Genomic DNA, 21331 nt, shown 5'->3' on the forward strand with positions numbered 1-21331 from the left:
GCGCTTTGAAGGGACGATGTAAACAGGCATTTTGCTTTATACTCGCAGCAAGAAAGATCTGTGCCACAGACAAATGGAAATGTTTTTGAATTGGATTCATTTAAACATTCGTGCAACGGTGGCCGAGACTTTGATTGCTTTCATACAATGTTTAAATGAGTGGGTGGCGTTGCTGTGAGCAGAGGTCAAATAGTTCAGCAGGTTGGAAAAACAATGCTGAGAAATCGGTCGGGGACTGTTTCGTATCCTCTTGAAACAAAATTCACCCTAAACTGGACGCTAATTAAGTAGTATCATAAAGTTATTGATGTCAATACGACAAGCATAAGCGAGCTCTAAAAATCGTGTATTTCATGATAAATTCATAAAAATTAGCAGGCATGCATGTGCTGCCCATCATTGCCTTAGAAGATGAACAATCAGTGTTGGGGTTATCTCTAGAAATTTTTGAAGAAACCTCTATGGTAGACATGGTCTATGCAGTCGTGACCCCAGAAGTCAGTCAAGGCACTATTGCAGTTTTAAGTTTGAGTGGCCTATTAGACTGACAGCACTCACAATACAGTTTGCCGGCAGAATGAGGCAATTAGCGCCTCTCTCCTGCATTGTCCCGTACTCTGTTTCGCAAGCGACGACTCAGGTGACGACGTTTTCTCGGCGGGCTCGACTGGGACGATTGTGACATCGTTTGCGCTTGGTAGCTCCATGATGATGACACCTCCGAGACGAACCTTTGCTGTGCCCCTAGCAACGTTCAGCGTTACCGCGTGCATCGGGCGTATGCTGCAGTTGAGCACTTGGATCTCCTCGCGTGAGACCCAGGTCTGTGTGGGGATGTCGTCAGTCAAAGCACTTGCGCTCATGATTGATACGTTAGCACCACTGTCTATACATACGTGGACGGGTCGTTGGTTGCCATTGCCAGTCACGATTGGTAGAGTGCCGCCGCTCGAACGCAAGAAACTGTTCGCTTGCCGTTGACCTCGTTCCGCTGTTCTTGTACTCCCTCGTGGCTCGCCTCTCATCAGCCAGGATCCTCGTCGGAGTCTCGGTTTTGTCACAGTCAGGGGACAGATAACCAAGGTCACTGCAATTGAAGCACGATCGGGCGTAGCTGGTTCGTGGGCGCGGAGGTCTCGCGTCATTTCTCTGCGTGCCATGCATGGGTAAGAGTGTAGGGTTATTGGCTGTACTGCAACGTTCTTCTGCCCTTTACTCATGGTAGGCTGTTGAAGGTGGTGGTTGTCCTCTCTCGTTTACGGCACGAACGTTCAATTGGCGCCTTGCGTCCAGGAAAGCAGTTCGGTCACGCTCCCACAGAGCTGTACTGCTAGTGAATTGACCCAAGTGTTGTCGTCGATCTCTCTTCTTTTGCAAGTCAGTGCAGCGCCTTGTCGAGTATGACGTTTTTCAAGTACACATACTCGACGATGACCTTGTTGTTCTGAAGTCGCCCTTTTGACTGCAGCTCGAGAAACTCCTGCATCTAAGCTTCTGCTTAAACCTCTGTGTGAGCGCATCCTTCCACTCCTCCCAGGTCTTATAATGTGGACTGTAAGTGCTGTGCCAGTCCCTAGCTGATCCCGTCAGTCGGTTCGCTGCGCTCACCACTGTTAGCGAGGAAGTCCAATAAGCACGCATTGCGATCCGCTCCACTTGCGCAATCCATCGCACTTAACTTTCTTGGGTTGCCCCGTTGTAAGTTGGAATTGCAGATGAAGTGTCGCTCGTGGAGTGGATGTGGATTGGGTTCGTCGTTGGCGGGCCTCTAGACAGTGCGTTCGTGAGCGGGACTTGCGTGTTGACGAGCGTGGCGAGGATCTGTGCCATCGAAGTCTCTGCGTCTTGGCTGGCGGGATTGTTCGATGTTGGTGACTGCGTTGAAACCGCTGTCCTCGTTGCGTCAGTGGGAGCGTAAAGTAGCGCGCCATGGCACGAACTCGTCACTTGTTCAGCCGGGATTCGGAAATTGAGGCTCGTGTTGTTGAGAACCTCATGGATGTCGCTCGTAGACGTATGACTCACCTGGGCTCGAAGAATGTTGAGCTCGGCGCGGAGGCTCACATTGTCGGCAGACGGCACCTCCAGGTTCGCCTGCCTGTCGTTGGCGGCGGCAGCCTGGTTTGACGTTGGCGCATCCATCGGCCCGATGGCTCGGCGACTCGCGTTGTCTCGCATGAGCCGCTCGAAGAGATCATCCTTACAACCATAGCACAGCAGTCCGTGGGCCCTCAGCTCGTCGACCAGTTGCTTCTTCATGGCGGAGGCAACGTCATTGCCTTCAGGTGACGTGAGCAAGCCGTCGACGATGGTGGCCTCCGATTCCGAGGATGAAGTTCGGCGTGGCGTCATTGCATCTTGTGGTTCATCCTGATGCGATCCTGTCGACTAAGCCATGACAGCACTCACAATACAGGGGTGTTAACTGTTTTAATGTGAGAGCTTGGTTAAATAAAGGTATCGCAACACAGGAAGGAAACACAGCGCCGTTTATCACGCGTCTTTCTTTTTCGAGTCTCTGTTCTTGTCTAGTGACCGTGTTAACTGTTCGAATCCATTGTGCGGTGTCCCGGTAGGAGAGTAGGGGCTTCGAAATGCGTCGTGTCGGTGGCTGGCACAGCAGGTGTTGCCGTCCGCTACATTTTAGCCCATTCCTCGTGCGAAGTGGGGAGAGAAGCGGGACGGGCAGTGGGATGCGGTGCCTGCGTTTTGGCAGCGCTTGAGGTGACGCGGGGTGATATGTCTCAAATGCTGCAGACAAGACTCTAGTTCTCCTAGACGTTCCCGACCTCCTCTATGTTTTTCTTTCTTGCCCGTTTGCTTTATTCCTCCGCTATTATTTCCATCGATGTTATCCCCTTACCCTTCCCCCCCTGTAGGGCAGCAAACCAGAAGCTGCTCTTCCGGTTAACCTCCCTGCATTTCCTATCTCATTTCTCTCTCTCTCTCTGATTACAGAAAATGTGGTCTTCTTGCCATGTGCACAGCACTACAATACCTGGAACATATAGTTACAACTACGTGTTTTAAGTGCTGCACTTGTTCACTCAAAATGCTCTAATCTGTTCAGGGCCACCCACCAGCGACAAACGCGTTGAAAGAAAAAGATGGCTATACCTGCAGCAGCAACGTGGAGCCCGGGCACGGCGACCGTGCCCTCTTTAGCCACGAGTGCACCGCCTGTGGCACCGCCCTCGTCCTTTGGTTCGTCCTTAACGCCGAGGCTTCTTATCTTGCCAGTGATCAGGGAGACGTCATACTCGGGCTGTGAGGACTGCTCTGTGAGCTCCAAGTACAGCTCGCCGCCTGCCGGCGAGAAGGAAAGACAAAAGTCGTGGTTGCCACACATATAGAGTAGAAACTTCGTAACACGATTCTGATAGGGATTCGTAAAGCTGCTCTGCTGCAGTGTACTGTATTCCATCAGCAAAGAGACACTAAATATTGAATCACTCTGGATAACGGGTGAAGCCATTGTAGTGCAAGTAAGACAAACACAACGATCGATACCCATTCGAAAACATTGGTAAAGTGGCAGATAGGTTCTTTCAGGTGCCACGAAAACTCGCTTATGTGCGAAAACATAAAGCATGGATGCTAGAGGAAGCACGCCAGGTCATATGCGAAATGCACACTGAGCATTGTTTACTTTATACCGCTGTTGTGTGGGTAGGCCTACATAAAGCCCCTCCATCCACGCGCCGCCGCCGCTTTTGCTAAGTAGCGCCAACCGTTCATGTGCGCCGCTGTTCCCTGATTCGTCGCTCAAACCAGTTCCGCTTCCGCAGTTTCCGCTTCCGGGGTTTCCATTTCCGGTTTTTCTTCTTCCGGAATTTCCGGTTCCTGAATTTTCACTTGTTGCACGCTCGCACCTCTACGCAGCAGTGACGTCGCTTCCGTTAAAAACGGAAGCTGGGACTACGTAAGTTCCGCTTGACTCCGGAAACTGAGGGGGTGAGCGAGGGAGGAGCGTGGAGGAGGAGGGTAGGTTGGCGGTACTTAACCTGGTCGGCGAAAACGCGTATGGAGGGGCTTTAGGCCTACATAGGTCAAAATTGGATGGTGCATTAATCACCGAGAACCAGAACACGAACCTGATCACCACGTGCATTATTCTGTACATTTTTTTCTTGTCTTCTAGAGGACTGTAATAGTATATCAATTGTCAGTGTAGCACTCGTGGTGTCTGGTCTTGAGTTCTTTGTGCTTGTTTTATTGACGCTACAATGGCTTCAGCCAACCTGCCCAAGAACAACTTATCAGGAGTTACCGTTCTAGGTAATGTTTCCTAGAGACCTCCAAAAAAATAGTGATTAGTTTTTTGAGTGACGTTGTTAGTAGTGCCTGTTACGTGTCTTTCACTGGCTGTGTTGTACCACGGCATTATGTTAAGCAAGCATGAACTAGCCCAACATGTCTTCCTCACAACAACAGTTTTGTGCAATGAGACAGCTCATTTGCTGGGAAAATCTTGACTGAACAGGCTGCAAATTTTTTTTCTGCGAATTAAATTGCTTGCAATGATTGAGCTTGTTCTTCCGTGTTACGTATCACTATGGTTTGGGTGCTGTACTAGGCTCACCCTGACAATGACCGAGAAGGCCTCCCGAGACGGGGTTTTACAAGTTCCAGTGTATAACCCGACATTTGCGATGGGACCTAGTGCTGGGCATTTTAACGACTGTTGTGTGTCCCCGCTTTCGTGGCTTCTGTAGAGAGATGTCCGATTCACTGACAACTTTAAACATTTACCCTGCAATTGACACAGACTTGTCCAACAGGCTAGTATACCCTGAAAACTGCACCTTGCAATCTCTTTTGTTTGCTAATGCATTTGGGATTCATACTTTCCTAGTCTGCACAGCAGAACCACAAAACCGGTGCCACCCTTTAGCACATCAGTCAGAAAGGTGAGTCTCGTCGCCATTTAGGACTGGTGTCGCCAATAGAGTTTCCTAGGAAAATTACTACCAGAAGCTCTGGTGCTGTAATCATTCAACCCATTACGGTAACTCAGTGGCTATAGCATTACGCCACTGAGCTCGACGTCAGGGGTTCGATCCCCAGATGCGGTGGCTGCATTCTAATGGGGGCGCAATGCAAACACGCTCGTGTACTGTGCATTGGGCGCATGTGAACTAACCACAGCTGGACAACATTCATCCAGTCTCCCACTATGGTGTGCCTCATAATTAGATCATAGTTATGGCATGTAGAAACCCAGAATTTAATTTCTGTAATCAATCAGTTGCCATAAGAACAATGGGTTTGTCTCATTTCCTGGATTCAGACATTCTTGTGGTATTATTGCCACCAGTGCACCATGCTGCACAGGTTCTGCCCCAGTGTTGCAATAATGACCTAAAGCAGAAGACAGTGCAACCGTAGCACCGAAAGACCTGAACAAGGGCAAACACTTGCCTGGCAGGATGTCATCGAAGGATGCTGAAAACGTTTGGCTCCACTCCCTCGAAGGGTTCAAGGCTAGTTCCAGCTCAAACGGAGTCACGATGGGCCGGAAAAACTCCTTGGAGTCGAGCAGTGTGTTTTCGGGACACGCAACTAGCACATACACGTCGACCTCCTGAAAATTGGCGAGCTTGGCGACATTGAGCTTGCCCGTGACGAGAGTGTACGGCTTCTTTCCCGCATTCCGGATCAGCTTCTTGAGGTGGCCTATCGCCGAGAGGTAGTTCTGAACCCCCAGGGTGCCCACGAGAATCCCCACAATGTTGGCGTCTTTCGCCTTCTCGATGAGGTAGTAGCGACGCATGAGATGTCGGTTGACTGCCAGGCTCTCCTGACGAGTCTCCCGAGTGCTTGGGTTATACGAGTAGCACACACAATTGTTAAACGTGAAGACAATGTTTGTCAGCGTCCGGTTCTCGGGTCCGACGAACAGTATAGAGTAGTCGGCGAGGCTGGTGTTTTCTGGAAGATGAATTCTCCGTGAGCATTTGGTTATGACCTTCGTGTCTTCACTGTTGTCTTTCACATTTTGCTGCATAGACGGTATGACCAGTTCAGAGCAGATGGCATTTCTGAACTGTACTGAGATCTTGGCAAAGATGTCACCTGCAGTAAAGCACGAAAGGCGGGTTGGCAAATGGAAGAACAACAAGTGTGCGCAGGATGCAACTGTTATGCAAATTTGCAGCTGAATAAAACACCATGAAATGTTTCAATGCAGCAGTTGCAATTCTGTCTAGGAAGAGTGTGACCAGCACAGTAAGAGGCACATAAATCTAAGTATGTCTCCTTGAGGTTTTTTTAGTTCCATGACAGTTCTTGCATCCTCAGAATGATAAGTGTACAGCTGCAAAACTGATTAAGAATTCTTAATACTTCAGTGAGCTTTGTCAAGTTTAGAGAATGTGGACTTCATGTGAGAACTCACTACAGGAACATCAAATATGAGATCATCAACTATTTTATGTCTAGCACACTTGGAAACTACTACCATTTGAAAAATATGCCTGATAGTGGAAAACACCGTGAAGCATAGTGAAAAACAATGAAAGAGGTGAACCTGCTACATGACGGCACGGTGACACTGAGAGTGAACACCCAGTTTAGCTAAAACACTTTACCCATATTGCTCAAACTTGCAGCACAGGTCAAATCAGAAGTGTTCCAAGATGCATGCAACATTTTTTAAAGTTTTCTCCTCTTCCCGAATTGGCCTGTCGTCGATCGTGACAGACTCTAATTTACAAGGTGCTTTTACAGAAAAGCTGCTAGCTTAGGCTAGGTTCCAGGAGATCGCGTCCACCAACGGAAGTAGATAAATTTTGGCTTCCAGTGCGTGGTGGTTTGGTTCCATGTGCGTGGCGGTTTCCCGCCAGCTGTGCCTTAGCACAGGTGTCAAATTGTATGATGGATGGCCCATTGTTATACCTTTCGCCACCGCCGATGCCTCTTTCACAAGTGTCACGATACTCGGCAGCACTTCCCACCAATCATTGTGCCCCTTTGTCTTGTGACATAGAGATCGCACTAGCGCTGTTATCAGCAGTTGCCCTTTGGACTCACTATGGGATGGACGCTCGTTTAACATCTTCCAGGATCCTGACGTCAAGATCCTGACGAGGCTGTGCAGTGTGCTGCGGCTATGAACGCTGCGGCTCATACGCTAGTCTATGACGGTGGGGCGGAGTTGTCGCAGCGAACGCACTACTGGGCCATCGCACTGGGTGAAAACAAGATGCCGGTGTCCTTACTCTTTGACGAACACGCCGAAGATGCTCAATATAACCAATAATGATAATTATAAATTCACTATAGCAATATTCACTGTAGCAGACCCACCATAGTCACAGCTTCGCTGGCTTCCATCTTCACAGTAGTGGAAGGGCTTTGAATTTTTCCTTGTGTGAAACACTTAATAACAAAACAAGGCTGTCATACCTAGGCACAGATTATGTAGCATGTTACAGACGAGGGCATCGGCTTCTTTCTAGCATCCTCGTTTGTAATGCACTATGTAATCTGTTCCAATGGCACACCAACATGCTCAAATAGCTACCTCAGTCATATCTAGGCCCTTGTTGTTTTTTAAGATAAGATAACTTGCAGACAGGCTAAGTATGCACCAACTCTAGCACAGCGATGCTTGTTGTTAAGCCAATTTTACACGTCTGGAAATTTCTTTCTCATGATTTAAGTTGCCTTTGATCACTTGGGCTGGACATACACGTACTCCTGCACTGTCTCAAGAGGCCGACCACCAATCATAAACCCTTGCTCCCTTGTTTAGCTGATGAACATTATGCTAACTCCTGCATTGAAATCTCCAAACCTACCTTTAGACTTAGGTCATTCAGGTTCTCAATCATTTGTTGTGAGTCAACCTGGCCTTGCTGAACAGGACAATGTCACCCTGCAAACTGCCAAGGTATTTCCTGTCGATCCTCACAGCCAATCCTTCCCAGTCTAACAGCTTGAATGCTTCTTTCAAGCATGTAGCAAATAGGGGGCCAGCCTCACAAAATCCAGAACATCAGAGATCGTTGTCTCTTTGTATGATATTTACTGTGTGATTGGACGCGAAACAATGTGAAGTAAGTACTAACACGACATTTCCTGTCCTGTTCTAAGTTCACAATGTTTTGCGATTACCTGGTAAATATGAACCAACTATCCGAATGAGAAGTAGTGATAGGTCACATTTGTGAGACACTCTTCTTGTGAGATTTATAAATGGGGTACAATTAGTGTATTGGGCCAAGCGGCAAACTCCTGCTCTGGTGTGAGCAAGTTTTTTCGTAGCTCAGTAGGTCTTCCTAATGTGGTTATCCCAGGACTAGTGTAATCTTAGTGGCTCTCTGCAGTTTATTATTAATTCGGTGGCATTGGATGCCACTAGAAGCCTGAAAAATATAATTGGTTGGATGGGCATTACAATAAAATAACTTGAATACTCTTTACCACCACAATTTTGTATCACTCTCAATAAGTAATATGAAAAAGCAAACAAAATTATGAGGATGCGCATAGATTTTTCCAGTTCACTCTAATTGCTTTTCAATGACGCCAAACCAACCAGGCTGTGCACAGTGAGAACTAAGATTGTAGTACATGCTCTGCTCACAAAACTGCATTATGATTGCCCTCTGCACTTTCATACTCAGAAATGCAGTTCTCGAGGAACGCCAACACTGGAAGAAGTTTGCCTCCTCTGTGATGTCATGGAAACGAGCGAACTTAATTGTCTGGCACCTCTATACAAATTATCTTTGAGTTGGACAACAGTGTTTTTGCCAGCACATTCTTACGCTGTCACCAACTTGTGCACAAGCATTACTTACACCTGCAGTGGTCGTACTGCGTGTCGAAAAGCACCACTATCCTGGCATCAGGGTCGGGAAAGACATTTTGCAGTCCCTGCTGCAATCCCTCCGTATTGCATGGCGACCTTCCAAACACGAACAGCACCGGAAGTCTCGACGGCACACTGAGGCAGGAGTGGCCGAAATGGATGATGGCATCCGCCAGAATGTGCTCCGCAGCAACTTCGTCAACACAGCAACTGGAATTGCATTTCCCCGCAAAGTGAGAGCCCGTTAACGCCGGGGCTGGATGGATAGCAGTGAGCTGTAACGTTAGATGCGAACAAGCCTCTATGAGACATGTTTGTGTGGTTACTGCCTAGATATAGATAATATATTGCCACGTTGTAATCATGGTGAAGAAGAGAACTGCCAAAAGGGCTAGTTATAAGTTTAACTTTTAATGTTGGGAGAACCTGTACCCAGCAAAACTCGAAGCACAACGACAGTCATGAGCACAGTCATCGGTCGTCGAAACTTGATCTACGGGAAAAGCGCATCAGCTGTTTATATGGCTCACTGTACATTTCAACGACATGTGCACAATCTGATTAGATAAGACTCTTTTGCTATAGAATTGGCGACAACATTCTGAAAATTTCAGATACATGTAGGCGCATGCTGCGCCGAACAATAACTTTGTAACAGGCGCGAGCTGGCGAAAACGGTGACTAAGAAAGGATAAACAATGTGCAAGTGTCAATACCTTGCAACACCTGTACCCCAACAACGGTAAAGTCATACAGCTGTTTGTTGGGCACGTTAGTAAATGTATTTGGAAAGCATTCTAGTACAAGCAGATGACAAGAGATGACGTGATGTCTATGTCTCCCTCTTGTTCTTCTTTCACTTCTATGCCAGTGGGTTCCAAAACTGGAATCTCCACTGGAAAAAGGCACTCCATGCCATGCCGTTACTCAAGCTTCCCTGCATGCAGAGTGAAGATACACCCATCTGCATGTTGATGCGCAACCCCAGCTTGTAAAGTGACGCCCTGCGAAACTGGAGCTCAAGGAGGACAATGACAAAGGTATCGCTGCAGACAGCCAGCACAAGCTGGCATGGAGGTCTACTGCCACCGAGAGTGATACCACTGCGGTCACCTTGCTTGGCAGCCTGCTGTCACTACACGGATGTAGTATGGTCGCTGTTGATTGTCCTACTTGGTCTCTGGTCTACGCTACGACCAGAGCTTTCTGGATTTGTAGCAGAGATGGTATACGACTGACATCATAGCCTGCTGGCTGATGTACTTGGAAAGCATTGTGGTTCAAGCAGACGAGAGGAGGAAGATCCGACATCTACGTCACCCTCTTGTTCTTGTCTGCTTGCTCTAAAATGCTTTCTAAATGGTAAAGGTCCTTTACTTTAAAAATTCTTGCACTTATAATGCTGCATCTATTTCAGAAAGTAAAACCGTACTAGATTTTGTGACAGCAAAATATGAATTTACCCTTTAAATTTTAAAAGAATGCATGCAATGCCGTCCAGTTTTTAGTAAAGAAATGAGACTTTTCTTCTCACATGGCAGCCTCGTTCACTGAAAGACAGGTTGACTGTATGCCTGATGAAGGCTGACAAAGTCCAAGGTCTGACAAATGCACGTCTGGTCACGCTGAAAAATTTTAGAGGGTAAAAAATGCATGCTATGTTGATCTAACTTTTATACAAGATGAGTTACAAACATACTTTTTGTTAAAAGCTTTGTTAACAAAGGAAGCATTTTGCACCCTTTGAAATGTTTCACTGAGACCAAATAAGCATACATTAACTGCTGGACTTCGCAGAAATTTATTTTTGGCTGCTTGTGACAATACATGCAGTGCAATCTATCAATGGGTGCAAGCAGCAGGCATGGCTCGCACCACAGCCTTTCTGTCTTCTGTATGCACAGGTGTGCGTGCAAGAAACAGCTAAGTCTGTAAACGCTGTAATGCCGGTAGGTGCTGTGGGTATAACATCTGTTGTGAAAGGCATTTGTTTCCATTCCATGGAAACTGCCAGTGCTGAAAATCAGGCATGACAACACAGGGATCAGGCTGAGGAAAACAGGGATGACGGCGCAGCATACTTCAAAAATGAAAGCAGTTTAAATCGGGCTGTTGTAACAGAGGGAAGTGAAGGAAGAACATAAATGCAATTCAGGCTCTCCTGGGATAAGATATTAGGCACACAAGTGCTTTTTAGCTGCTGCCCAGTTAGGCTTGTCATTTTTTCCCTCCTACGTTCCATTTCTTTTCTGCCTATCTAGTGACAAGGAAAAGACAAGTTTCATTTAATATCACAAGTTGTACTTGCGAAACTTCGTTGGTCTTTTTCTTGTCTTTCTGTGCTGAGTAAACTGCACTTTCCATGTCCCGTAAAAAAGGTTTCGAAGGTTCAAATCTTGTTAGCTTCCTAGTTGTGCTAGTCGGTGTAATGTCAGCTTTCAGTGCATCCAGCGTGCACTTTAAATGGGTATGTCTGTAAAAACATAATGTCGTGCCAAGCAATATTCACCTGTTATATTACGCTATATGCCTCTAACACTTCCAAATCAACCAAATGTTCTGCCTAATGTTCCGCATGTCTAAAAAAAAAGAAAGACAAGTGAGGGTCCAGAGAATCCAGTGCACACCTTCCATAGGATGTGTCGCCTAGAATGAAAAGTTCAGCCGGAACACTAGCCTGGAGTGCTAGGGTTACTTTCACAGAGTCGACCAGCATTTCATCCGGGAACTGCAGAGCTACCTGGAAAGAAAAAAAAAAAAAAAAAACAGCCACATAAATGAAAAGGTTAACTAGACTATCATTACACAAAAACAAGCAGCTCCACCAGGCTGCATTTTCTGAACATCTAGGTGATTGCTTTGTGGGTTTGGTTTGTAGAATTTCAAATGCATCAGGTCAGGCTCGCATAGGAAAAATGCATCCATGGCAACTAGGTTGGTGCTTTTATGAGGTGTGCATGGAACACTAGATCCGCTATCGATTACGCACTGCTGTCACGCATGCTGAACAGGCCAATGTCGAATAGGCAATGTCGAACGCAACGAGTTCCAAGAACGGTGAGGCAGCGTGGAGCACCGTCTCCAAAGACACCAGCGACCAATGGCGCGAGCAGAGCGGGCCAAGCGTTGGTGATGCTGCTGGACGGAGGCGCGTCTTTTTCTTCACAAGTGTTATAATCGTAGCTACACTTGACTGCCTACGACGGGTGACTGGAAAAAGTGAAAACATTGCACACTTTTATTCATGCGATAGCTGGTATCAGAGAAACTACCTGACACATGCGCAGACTTTGGCCGGACACACAGGACATGACCCCAATTGTGCTGTTTTGCCTTCGCTGCACATAAAACCAAACGCTGTGTGCTTGATAAATGATGCGCTTTTTATAAGGCAGAACATGAAGGTGGTAAGGTCAAGGTACATATTTTACTGAACAATTTGCTTTGTGACCACCGAATTCGATGCAGTTGCGAGGCCAAGCTAGCTTCTTGTTTACCTGGCTCACACCGTGACCAGGCCTAAGTTGGTAGCGCCACCTGTTGGGGTCCTTGAGAAGCAAAGCGGAGAGCGGCAACATCCTCTCACCTAAACTATTTTTACACCGTGGCTGGAATGCAGCCAACAGGAATTGGGCAGGGCAGCCCTGAGCTGCCTTGGGCAAGTTTCTGTGGAGGTAGTGAGCGCGACACTGGATGGTCATCAACCGAGGCCCCGGAGGCCTGCAGCAACATATTATTTCAGGCCTGTCTCTGTTGCCTGGACAACGCATCATAGGCCAGGGGCATATTCCGTGCCTTCAAGCTATTAGGGCTATTTTATTTAGCTACACTGGCTACACGAGTGTAGTTAGTGTAGGAAGTCGCCATTTTTTTTACTACGTGTAGAAAAGTGTAGCTCCGCCCACCTACACAAAGCCATTTTTTATAGCTGTAGTGTAGCATGAAAACTACACTTTCTACACTGCGGTTTCGTTGAGTGTAGGCAGCACACGACAAACAAGCAGGCTGGCGTTGCAAATGCGTGGCGCCATTTTGTCTGCGACTGTCGGCGCTGATGCAGCGACGATAGCGAATATTCGCTGCAACAACGGTAATGAAGCGCTGACGTGACCATGTGTCACAGAGAAAGGTGAGCTAATCTTCCAAGAATATAAAAATATCTTACTCACAGATGATGCAGGCTGTCAGACTCTGCGCTGTTTTATACGCATTGACAGGTTGTCTTCGTGCATCGCGCATTCGCGATATAGATATATTTCGTTGCAGTTTGTCTAGATTTGTTGATGAAAGGAAACTCGTACATTGGCATTTAGTTTCAGGCGAAGTGCGGAGTCAGGCGCTTTTCGTCTGCTGATGCAGAAGACGACGTGCATTCTGCTCTGATTGGCTACAGACCAGCGAGCCAAGTGCAGCACACGACGTCATAGCCTCTGCCCGACACTACACTTGCCAACATGAGCCTGCACGAAGTGTAGGTAAAAAAAAAAGAAAAAGAAATAGCCCTACTCGGACACAGTGATCCAACAGGGTGTACCTGCTGGGAGGCAAATGTTGCTTCTTTGGCAAAACAGCTGACAGTACCACTGAAAGCCCTACAACTCGGTTTGTGTGGAGACGTGTGTGTGAGGTGGAAGGGGCACAGTCGCGGCTAGGATTAAAAGAAGCATCCACAGAGCAGACACATAGCACACAAGATAGCCACTTCCAAGGACAGGCTACACGATAACAGAAAAGGGAACGCATTACAGTTCAAGGTGCATGCAAGAGTGCGGTGTAAGTTTACCTACTGCTGCCACACTGATCCTGCTCCTCAAGTTCTATCTATACGTCAAAGCTGTGCAGGCCACATATGAAGCTGCTGAGCACACTATCCTTGAATGCATCTTTCTTCCCAGCCAACGAAGGGCACCAGGATAATTATGCCGTGGAAACGTCGACCACAAATGCTTGCCTCCAACGCTTGTGGAAGACCATGCTGCACTGGACAGGGACATGGCAGTACATAGTACATCAGTGCAAGTGGATGCACAACACTCTATTAATGATCAGTATTTCTCTCTTTTTTTCCCCCCCCGGCTAGATTACGGAATCTATGACACTTGTATGTGCATATGTGGTGGTACTTGTCTAACGTCCGCACCAGCTTCGATGTACGGCCTGCCACGTCGCGCTGCGAGGTATGGACGGAGCAGTGAAGCGAAAGTTTGACATTTGCCGCCGCTTTTTTAGGGGTGGCGCTACTGCTGCGGGACTGCTCTCCCTCTGGAAAGGCGCCGCAGGAGAGATTTCATATCTCGCTTGCACGGCTTTTGTCCGCACACGTGGTAGTATATATGTGTTGAGGTCCTTGTCATGTTGCATGGGCACTATCCGTGCAACTGTTGCGTACCGTTATGTGTTACTAACGTAAGAAAAGAACCTAAGAACGCAAGAAAAGAAGGTACCCTGAGTTTCCGAGCGACATAGAATGCCGTAAAGCCAGGCTGAAAACATTTTGCGACAGGGACAAGTGGCAAAGGAAGCATTTGGGAGCCGAGGGACATGTTTTTAATTGGTGTGTTCGCTTCACTTCACCGACGGCCACACCGAGGAACTGTGTAAGGTGTTTCTAAGCAAATTGTTACAGCCATTACTGGCGAACTGGACCGGGGACCTGAATGCAACTGTACAGCGGTTAAAACACGCCTACAAGCCTCCGTCACGGAAGGTAGTACGATTTTAAAGCTGTTGAATGAGGTGCTTTTCCATGGCTTCACATCGTGTATTTAAAGAAAATAACAATTGACACAGCCTCCCTCCCTCCCCTATCTTTTTTTTTTTTCTTTTCACCATTGCAATTGCTCTATTCACGCTGAACAACTTTTTTTTCACTGCATCGTCTTTACGTAAGTATGCTACACATCGGCAATGTGGCTGAATGTACAATCCGTTATAAACTGCTATCTACCCCATTTTCCTAGAAAGGTGAAACTAAAGAAATCTAGCAGTAAATAGTTATACAAATGTCATTATGCACGCATTTGTAAGAAGTTTCATTTAACGTTTTTTTCTTTTTTTTACCAGCAAACAAGCACGTCAAGCGAGGCAAGTAAATCAGCACACTCAACAACAGAGCCCACTATATCAGTAGTACTGCCTCTCGATAAAAACTCACCAGTTTTCTTGAACGATGAAGTTAAGACTCAAAACCAGCGGCAGAGGTGCGCCGTCCAGGCCTATGTGAGCCTATGGGCCTCATGCACTGGTATTTGAGGTATAGTAGCGGTGCTTGGCGGCGGCGAGAAAAGTTATCGGGGTAGTACCAGCTTGGGTAGTATTGAGCCCTGGCTGTGGCGAAGCACGTTTCTAGCCCGAGTTTTGCGTCGACCCGCACTTTTTTCTGCCCTGTTGCGAGTGCGAAAAGGCTTGTCACTTCTCACAGACCACGCCGACCACGCTGCGAGCTGGCCGCAGCCTAGTTTTATGAAAACGGACTCTCCGTGTGCCATGGGACGCAATGCTGGAAGCAGAAGGAATCGGTGATGCCCATCCGGAGACCTAGCTCAGCCTCGAAAAAAAGCGTCACCCTCATTACCGCTGCGTCGTGGGCTGCCACGAGCAAGAAGGCCTGAATCACAACATCAGATTCTACCGTTTTCCTTCAAGGCCTCACACAACGCAGCGTTGGGCATGCTGGATTACTTCACTACTCCAATATGAGCAGCACAGGTTCGAGAGTTAAATGTGCTCATCCTTGACCTCAAGCCAACATGTTAATGCCTGTGCCAGCAAGGCAGTATTGATTACAACACATAGATGTTCGAATTGCTGTCATTAAGAGCTACATCAAGCGAGCAGCGCATGAGCTCGCGCTGCAGCGCGCGATTCGCATGTACGTTACTGCGAGCTCATATGCATTGCATGAGTTATTTATCAGTTGCTAAAGGGACAGATGGCCGCTACACAGCGCCGGCGTAACTACTTGTCTAGTGGCATGCAGTCGACAAAGATTGTACGAGGCCCGCCGTTTATCAGCATGCTGAAAGACCGCTGCCGTCGCGGCGCGTACGATTGTGCGCTCGAGCAGTTCGTACATCGCGGCATGCTGAAAGACCGCTGCCGTCGCGGCGCGTACCGTCGTGCGCTCGAGCAGTTCCGTACACATGATGTCTGCTTATCGCTGCTGTGAATTCATTTATAGCAAGCATTTCCTCGCGTTTGTGCGCCTGAATCTAGCAGCGTGTAAACCTTACCTGAAGTTCAACTTCGTATGTGACTCGCTTCACTTGCGATTGACACGGCACTAAAACTTTGCCACTTATTTCTTAAACGGCGTACACATATTTGGCATTGCATAATTTCTTGCCCTTACGCTGCCTGCCACTCCTGAAAAAATCTTCAGCGCCCGATATTCGCTGCAGCTGTGCTACAACACAACCGAAAGTGGCGGGTCCATATTGTAAATGTGCTTTTCAAAGCAGACGACCGAGCTTGGTACTACCCAGTTTAGGACAGAGGGCGCTCTTTAGCACCATTTTCGCAGCGCCCCCTGGGCAAAGCAGAAGCTCCATTAGCGGCCCAATACCGACTCCTGGGTATATTGATATCCTTGCAGGCAGCGTTGAGATTTTATTTTATATTTTGAAAACAGAAAGCACAACTCTCGCGTCAATAAAATGTAAACGCGAAGCGCGGCCGCCGCCAAAGAAACGCTCCCACCCGCGCGCCTGTCCCGGAGCAGTGGTGCCGCTGCGGTGGCGCGCAGAACTAGGCGCTTCACACCGGTTTCGGGCGACGCACGTGGCACGCCGCACCTCGTGCGTTTCATCCTGCGGCCGTGCATCCACCCTCACAGGGTGTAATGGAAGCGGATTTTTTTTTTTAATGTTATACAACATTGCAAGGTACTCTACGAGTATGCTGAGTCGCGTACAAAACAAAGTACTTCCGACCGCAAAACAGATTAGAAGCAGCCGATGCATGTTAATGCACTTCGCCCACTGCAAGTGTGAGAAGCAGCGCCTTTTACAGTTCTACACGAAGTAGCTCATATGCGTGGTTTCTAACCGCGATCATCGACATAGTGTCGCAATGAACGGGGCCGAACCAGCGCCGAGGCGCTGGGCCGAACAAACTGCATCTCCGCCGCTTTTATCACACGCTAGCCTACGCATACTCTGTGGTCAAGCCCTTGAAGATAGGCAATTCTCACCTTCTTGAAGCGATTTTCACAGATCCAGGCTATAGCGCGCTTGACTTCGTACTTGAACTCGAGTTCCGAACAGTCTACCGTAGGTTTGACATCGTCAACCGACACGTCGGCAGTGCGATCAATCGCAGCTTGATCACTGCTGCTGAAAGCTAATGCCATGGCAACAGCGCACCAACTTGAGAACTTCGTGGTACTTTCACAGTAGTGTTTCAAGACTCGAACCTAAGCTACCCTGCGCCACATTTTCAGAGCACGTTGTAAACAACGACACGTGCTTGAGTGGTTGCCAGAACGTTCACTAAACGTCGCCACTAACGTTGCCGTTAAAATTAATACAAATAAAATTTAAGCTACTAAAAGTTTGCAGACGCATACAAAACAAGCTTTTTTTTAAGAAAATTTCTGACAACTAAAAATTTGCTAATGTCCTACAAAATGTTGGTTTGTTCGATTTGTAAAAAAAATGACATCCGTTTAATATGACGTCATGCAAGCCGAAAACGGCGGTAGATTATAATGCTCTCTTCGACAAAAGGAACGCGCGTATTTATTGTGCCGGCCTGCCATGTGGGCCATGCAATGCGGTCTGCTGGAAATTTGTATTCAGATTGACAAGTGTGTAGCGAGTGTAAATGCGGAACACTGAAACTGTGCGAGCATAGCTCAAAAGACGTACATTCGGCTATGGATCTCGATAAAATCCCTCACCGCTTCGTGGACGGCATTAGCTTTAGTGTGTTCAGCACCGAGGAACTGCTGCGACAAGGCGTGCTCGAAGTTACTTGCGCCGAAACTTTTGACATCGTCGGACACCCGACGAAAGGTGGTCTCCACGATGCCCTGCTCGGTAAGACGGATTGAAATATCCGCTGAAATGTGACTAGCTTCTCTAATTGACCCGTTTTGGAAAGACTACTTTCGTCTGCGTTTTCGTGGCATGCGCGGCCGTGTTCTGCCTCTCTCGTGGTATCTCTCAAATTTTATTGTTTGTACATTTTTGTTGTAGTCATGCTGACATAGTACACGCTTGGCACGCATCCTTGCTGCTATCGCCTGTCGGTTATCTCTGATCAATGTTTTGTTGGTTATGTTCTAATCCCGCATGGGTCACAGCACCATGACTGCACCACTGTTGAAAAAGTTGACGGGCGAATGCAGCACGTTACGCACAGTAACAGTAGCGTAGCCAGAGTGGGGAGGAACGAGGGGGGGGGGGGGGGGCGGTTACACCGGACAAGTGTCCCCTCTCCCCGAAATTTGTGTTATGCTGGTTAACTAAAGCCCCTGAAACTTCGTAAAGTAGCGACACTCTCCTCTTCCTCCTTCATTCCTCCTCGTTTCTCCTCTTTCGCGCTCCCTCCTCGACCGTGGCGCCGCCTACAACGCTTGAGCGTAGCAGACGACCCTTCGCAGAGTGAATGCATGCATAGCAAATCGGTGCGCTTTAAGCGTTCTCGTTGGCTTTATGCTTCCAAGTCACTTCAAGTACACACAGAATTTCTATGCCCAGGGTTATACAAATTCAGTGACAGCAGCTTTTTTTTTTCCTCTGTGGATAACTATGTTTTTAAAAAGTATCTAAACGAGCGCTAACGCCGTACCGTGACAACTCCAAATGTATCGCGTACGCTACAGTTAGGTACGCAACATTTGTCAAGCACGTGTCGCAGGATCTTGTTGCGAATATAGTTGTAAATAACACATTTACGATTGAATGCCAACATTCTGGCCTCCAGCAAGCCCTCAGTAACATAAATAATCCGCGCCGTGCTTACCATGTCAGTTCACGGCGCGTATCAGCTATGACGCACATAGAGGGCACGAACTCACTAGCCTAAGTGTCTTACAGCAAGTGTGTCTCAGAGACATAGTGGCCATACAAACTATTAGTTGAGCGAGCAAGCAAACAACTAAATGAGCGTGCAAATGACCAAACTAACGAGGAAACGACTAAACAAACGACGACTAAGCCAGCTAGTGAACGAGCGGTGTGATCGCACGTTTTCTTACCGAGTGTTCCACTGCCGCGTCCTAACATTCACACACTTTAAAGCTCATGCAAAATAGCATGTACGTCTCAAAGACGTATGATGCTATCGTTCGGCAACCATTGCACCTCGTAACTTGGTTTTGGGAGAGCACGCACACTTTTCATCGGTGCCTTTAGATCGCAAATCCACCAGACGACCACCATTGCTGAACACGAACAAAAGAGGCAAAACAAAGCTATTCGCTCTAAGAACGCTAGTAAGTAACCACACACAAAAAAAGAAGCTTGCTCAAATTCGGCACTTCGTGTAGCTCTAATGTAGTTCCAATCCAGCGCTTGTGTAGTTTAAATTCTGCGCTTAATGTAGCTCTGATTCTGCTCAAATCCTGCGCTTGTGTAGTTCAAATCCAGCGCTAATGCACCTCCACTAACGTGAAACCTTGGGAAGTGCGAAGCGGTGATGCGCCGGTGCTGGAGTAGCACTGGAGGGAGGAGTAATCGAGCGCTTGTGGGGTGGTGGTGCCCTCTCTTGCACTGCGCTGGTACCAATCTAGCGTTTTCGGAACTGATTTTAACAAGTTTCTGCTAATTAATGTGCTTAATGCTTGATTATTCCTGTCTTTTAAATTATTCTGAATCATGCTAGTTTATTTTGAACTGGTTTTGATCAATTCTGCACATGTTTAGACCCTGTTTTGAGCGCTTGTTTTTGAGCGGGATCAAGACAGATCATGCGCGACGGACGCTGACAGCCTGGGCCCCTAAAGTGCTTCGCACTTGAAAGGCAGAGAGTTGCTTTCCAAAAATGAGTTTTCACGCTCGAGCCTCAAATGTCGTCAAAAAGTTTCGTAATCAAATTTCCACACACAGCCTCGCGTGCCCGCGAATTCAAGCCTGTTGGTGTACAAAACAAAGAAGCTTCTTGCCTTTGCGGAAACTATTTTGGTATCCTGAAGGCGCAGCAGGTCAAGGTGATCGAAAATGCTGTGAAGTGACGTCACACTTGCTGCAAAACATAGTTCAAGGCGTTCGCAAACCAAAGCAACACGGAAGAGCAACGGTGCCAACAGGCGCACCTCGCCAGTCAGTAGACGCTTCTCAAGTGAAAATGGTGATGGAGCGCGACTGTAAACAAACAAAACCGACGCGAGGGGCCACGTGATGCCATTAGGCCAATAGCGACATGGCGTCGGCCTCGACCAGGGCGTGCGAGGAGGAGGTGGCATTCTTTAAAGCGTGTCACTACTTTACGAAGTTTGAGGGGCTTTATGGTTAACTAACCTCCCCTTTCCACCCTTCCCGACCCTGGTCAGGTGCCCCTCCGATAAAAAAAATTTCTGGTTATGCCACTGGTCGCGCGCTCTTTTGAATTCAGCGCTAAGGTGCAGGGCGTGTTGCCTGCTTGGTGGAATAGCTCAGTGGCTTGCACGTGCAGCCGCCTTTTCGGTTTAGCGTGGGCTTCTCTTGCTTTCACTGAAGTTCTGGAAAACATCTATAGCGCTGCGTCAAGAATGACTTTGGTTGCCCTGTCTGACAGCACGGACGATCAAGCAAACTCGATGAGAGCTCGAAAACACACTGCTATAGTAGAGCAGGCAACATGTGTTGATGTTTCCAGCTTTGTTGAAACATCGACGAGGTTAGGGAGTGTTTCCATGTCCACTGGAAGCACCTGCTCTGTTAACAAATACCACCCCGGTGAGCGTCGTGTGCATGATGTCATGCATCTTGGCTGCACCACCTCACCAACAGGTGCAGATGTTCTCTGCACTACACTGCTATCGAGGGCCACCGTGAACTGGTGCAACAAACCACACATGAATTGAACAGACTTGCTGGTGCTTGAGTGCACTCCTAAACACATGATCAGCTATGGTTGCTGCTTTGAATTATCACCCAGTAAAGTTTAGAAAGGCGTTAATAAAAGTTCATAACTCATGCACACACCAACGTAGCTGGAAGCTGAATGTGATTGTTTTTTTAATCTCGCTTTGTGGAACCGCAATGAATTGAAAATTTTCTTTCTCGGCATGGTCAAAAAACTTTTGGACTGAGCTTCCTGATGTCCTACGTCTCGTCTTTTGAGCAGTACGCTGCTTGAACACAACTGACGATAAATGAACTAACGAGTATAAAATGGTATAAACCCACAAGGACGCCTCCGATGCTTAGTTTCCATTAGTGTTGTGTAACTGTATGTCATGAAGCGTTTGGTTCTTAGTGCCCTATCCCACTCTATACATCTGTACTAGCTTTATACTGCCTCCATCGTTTGTTGTATTAGCCGCTTGATTAGCACTTTGTTGACAACTTCTGGATCGAATGTTTGGCG

The 21331-nt window shown here is 47.6% G+C and overlaps 2 protein-coding genes across 2 annotated transcripts in view; one reads left to right on the plus strand and one right to left on the minus strand.

Annotated features, from left to right (window-relative positions):
* Nucleotides 1–17297, minus strand: part of LOC119433739 (2-(3-amino-3-carboxypropyl)histidine synthase subunit 2) — a 30031-nt gene extending 12734 nt beyond the window's left edge. The window contains exons 1-5 of the mRNA XM_037700998.2: nt 17010–17297; nt 11446–11558; nt 8808–9028; nt 5422–6075; nt 3118–3306 (exon numbers count right to left, since the gene is read on the minus strand). Coding sequence (XP_037556926.1) covers nt 3118–3306; nt 5422–6075; nt 8808–9028; nt 11446–11558; nt 17010–17168 — 1336 coding nt within the window. The 5' untranslated portion in view covers nt 17169–17297. The remainder of the gene's footprint in view (nt 1–3117; nt 3307–5421; nt 6076–8807; nt 9029–11445; nt 11559–17009) is intronic.
* A 247-nt stretch (nt 17298–17544) lies between these two features.
* LOC119432447 (DNA-directed RNA polymerase I subunit RPA1-like) overlaps nt 17545–21331 on the plus strand; it is a 112819-nt gene continuing 109032 nt past the window's right edge. The window contains 1 exon segment of the mRNA XM_037699610.2: nt 17545–17856. Coding sequence (XP_037555538.1) covers nt 17694–17856 — 163 coding nt within the window. The 5' untranslated portion in view covers nt 17545–17693.

This window comes from Dermacentor silvarum, chromosome 11 (genome assembly GCF_013339745.2).
Source record: "Dermacentor silvarum isolate Dsil-2018 chromosome 11, BIME_Dsil_1.4, whole genome shotgun sequence".
Taxonomy (NCBI): Eukaryota; Metazoa; Arthropoda; class Arachnida; order Ixodida; family Ixodidae; genus Dermacentor; species Dermacentor silvarum.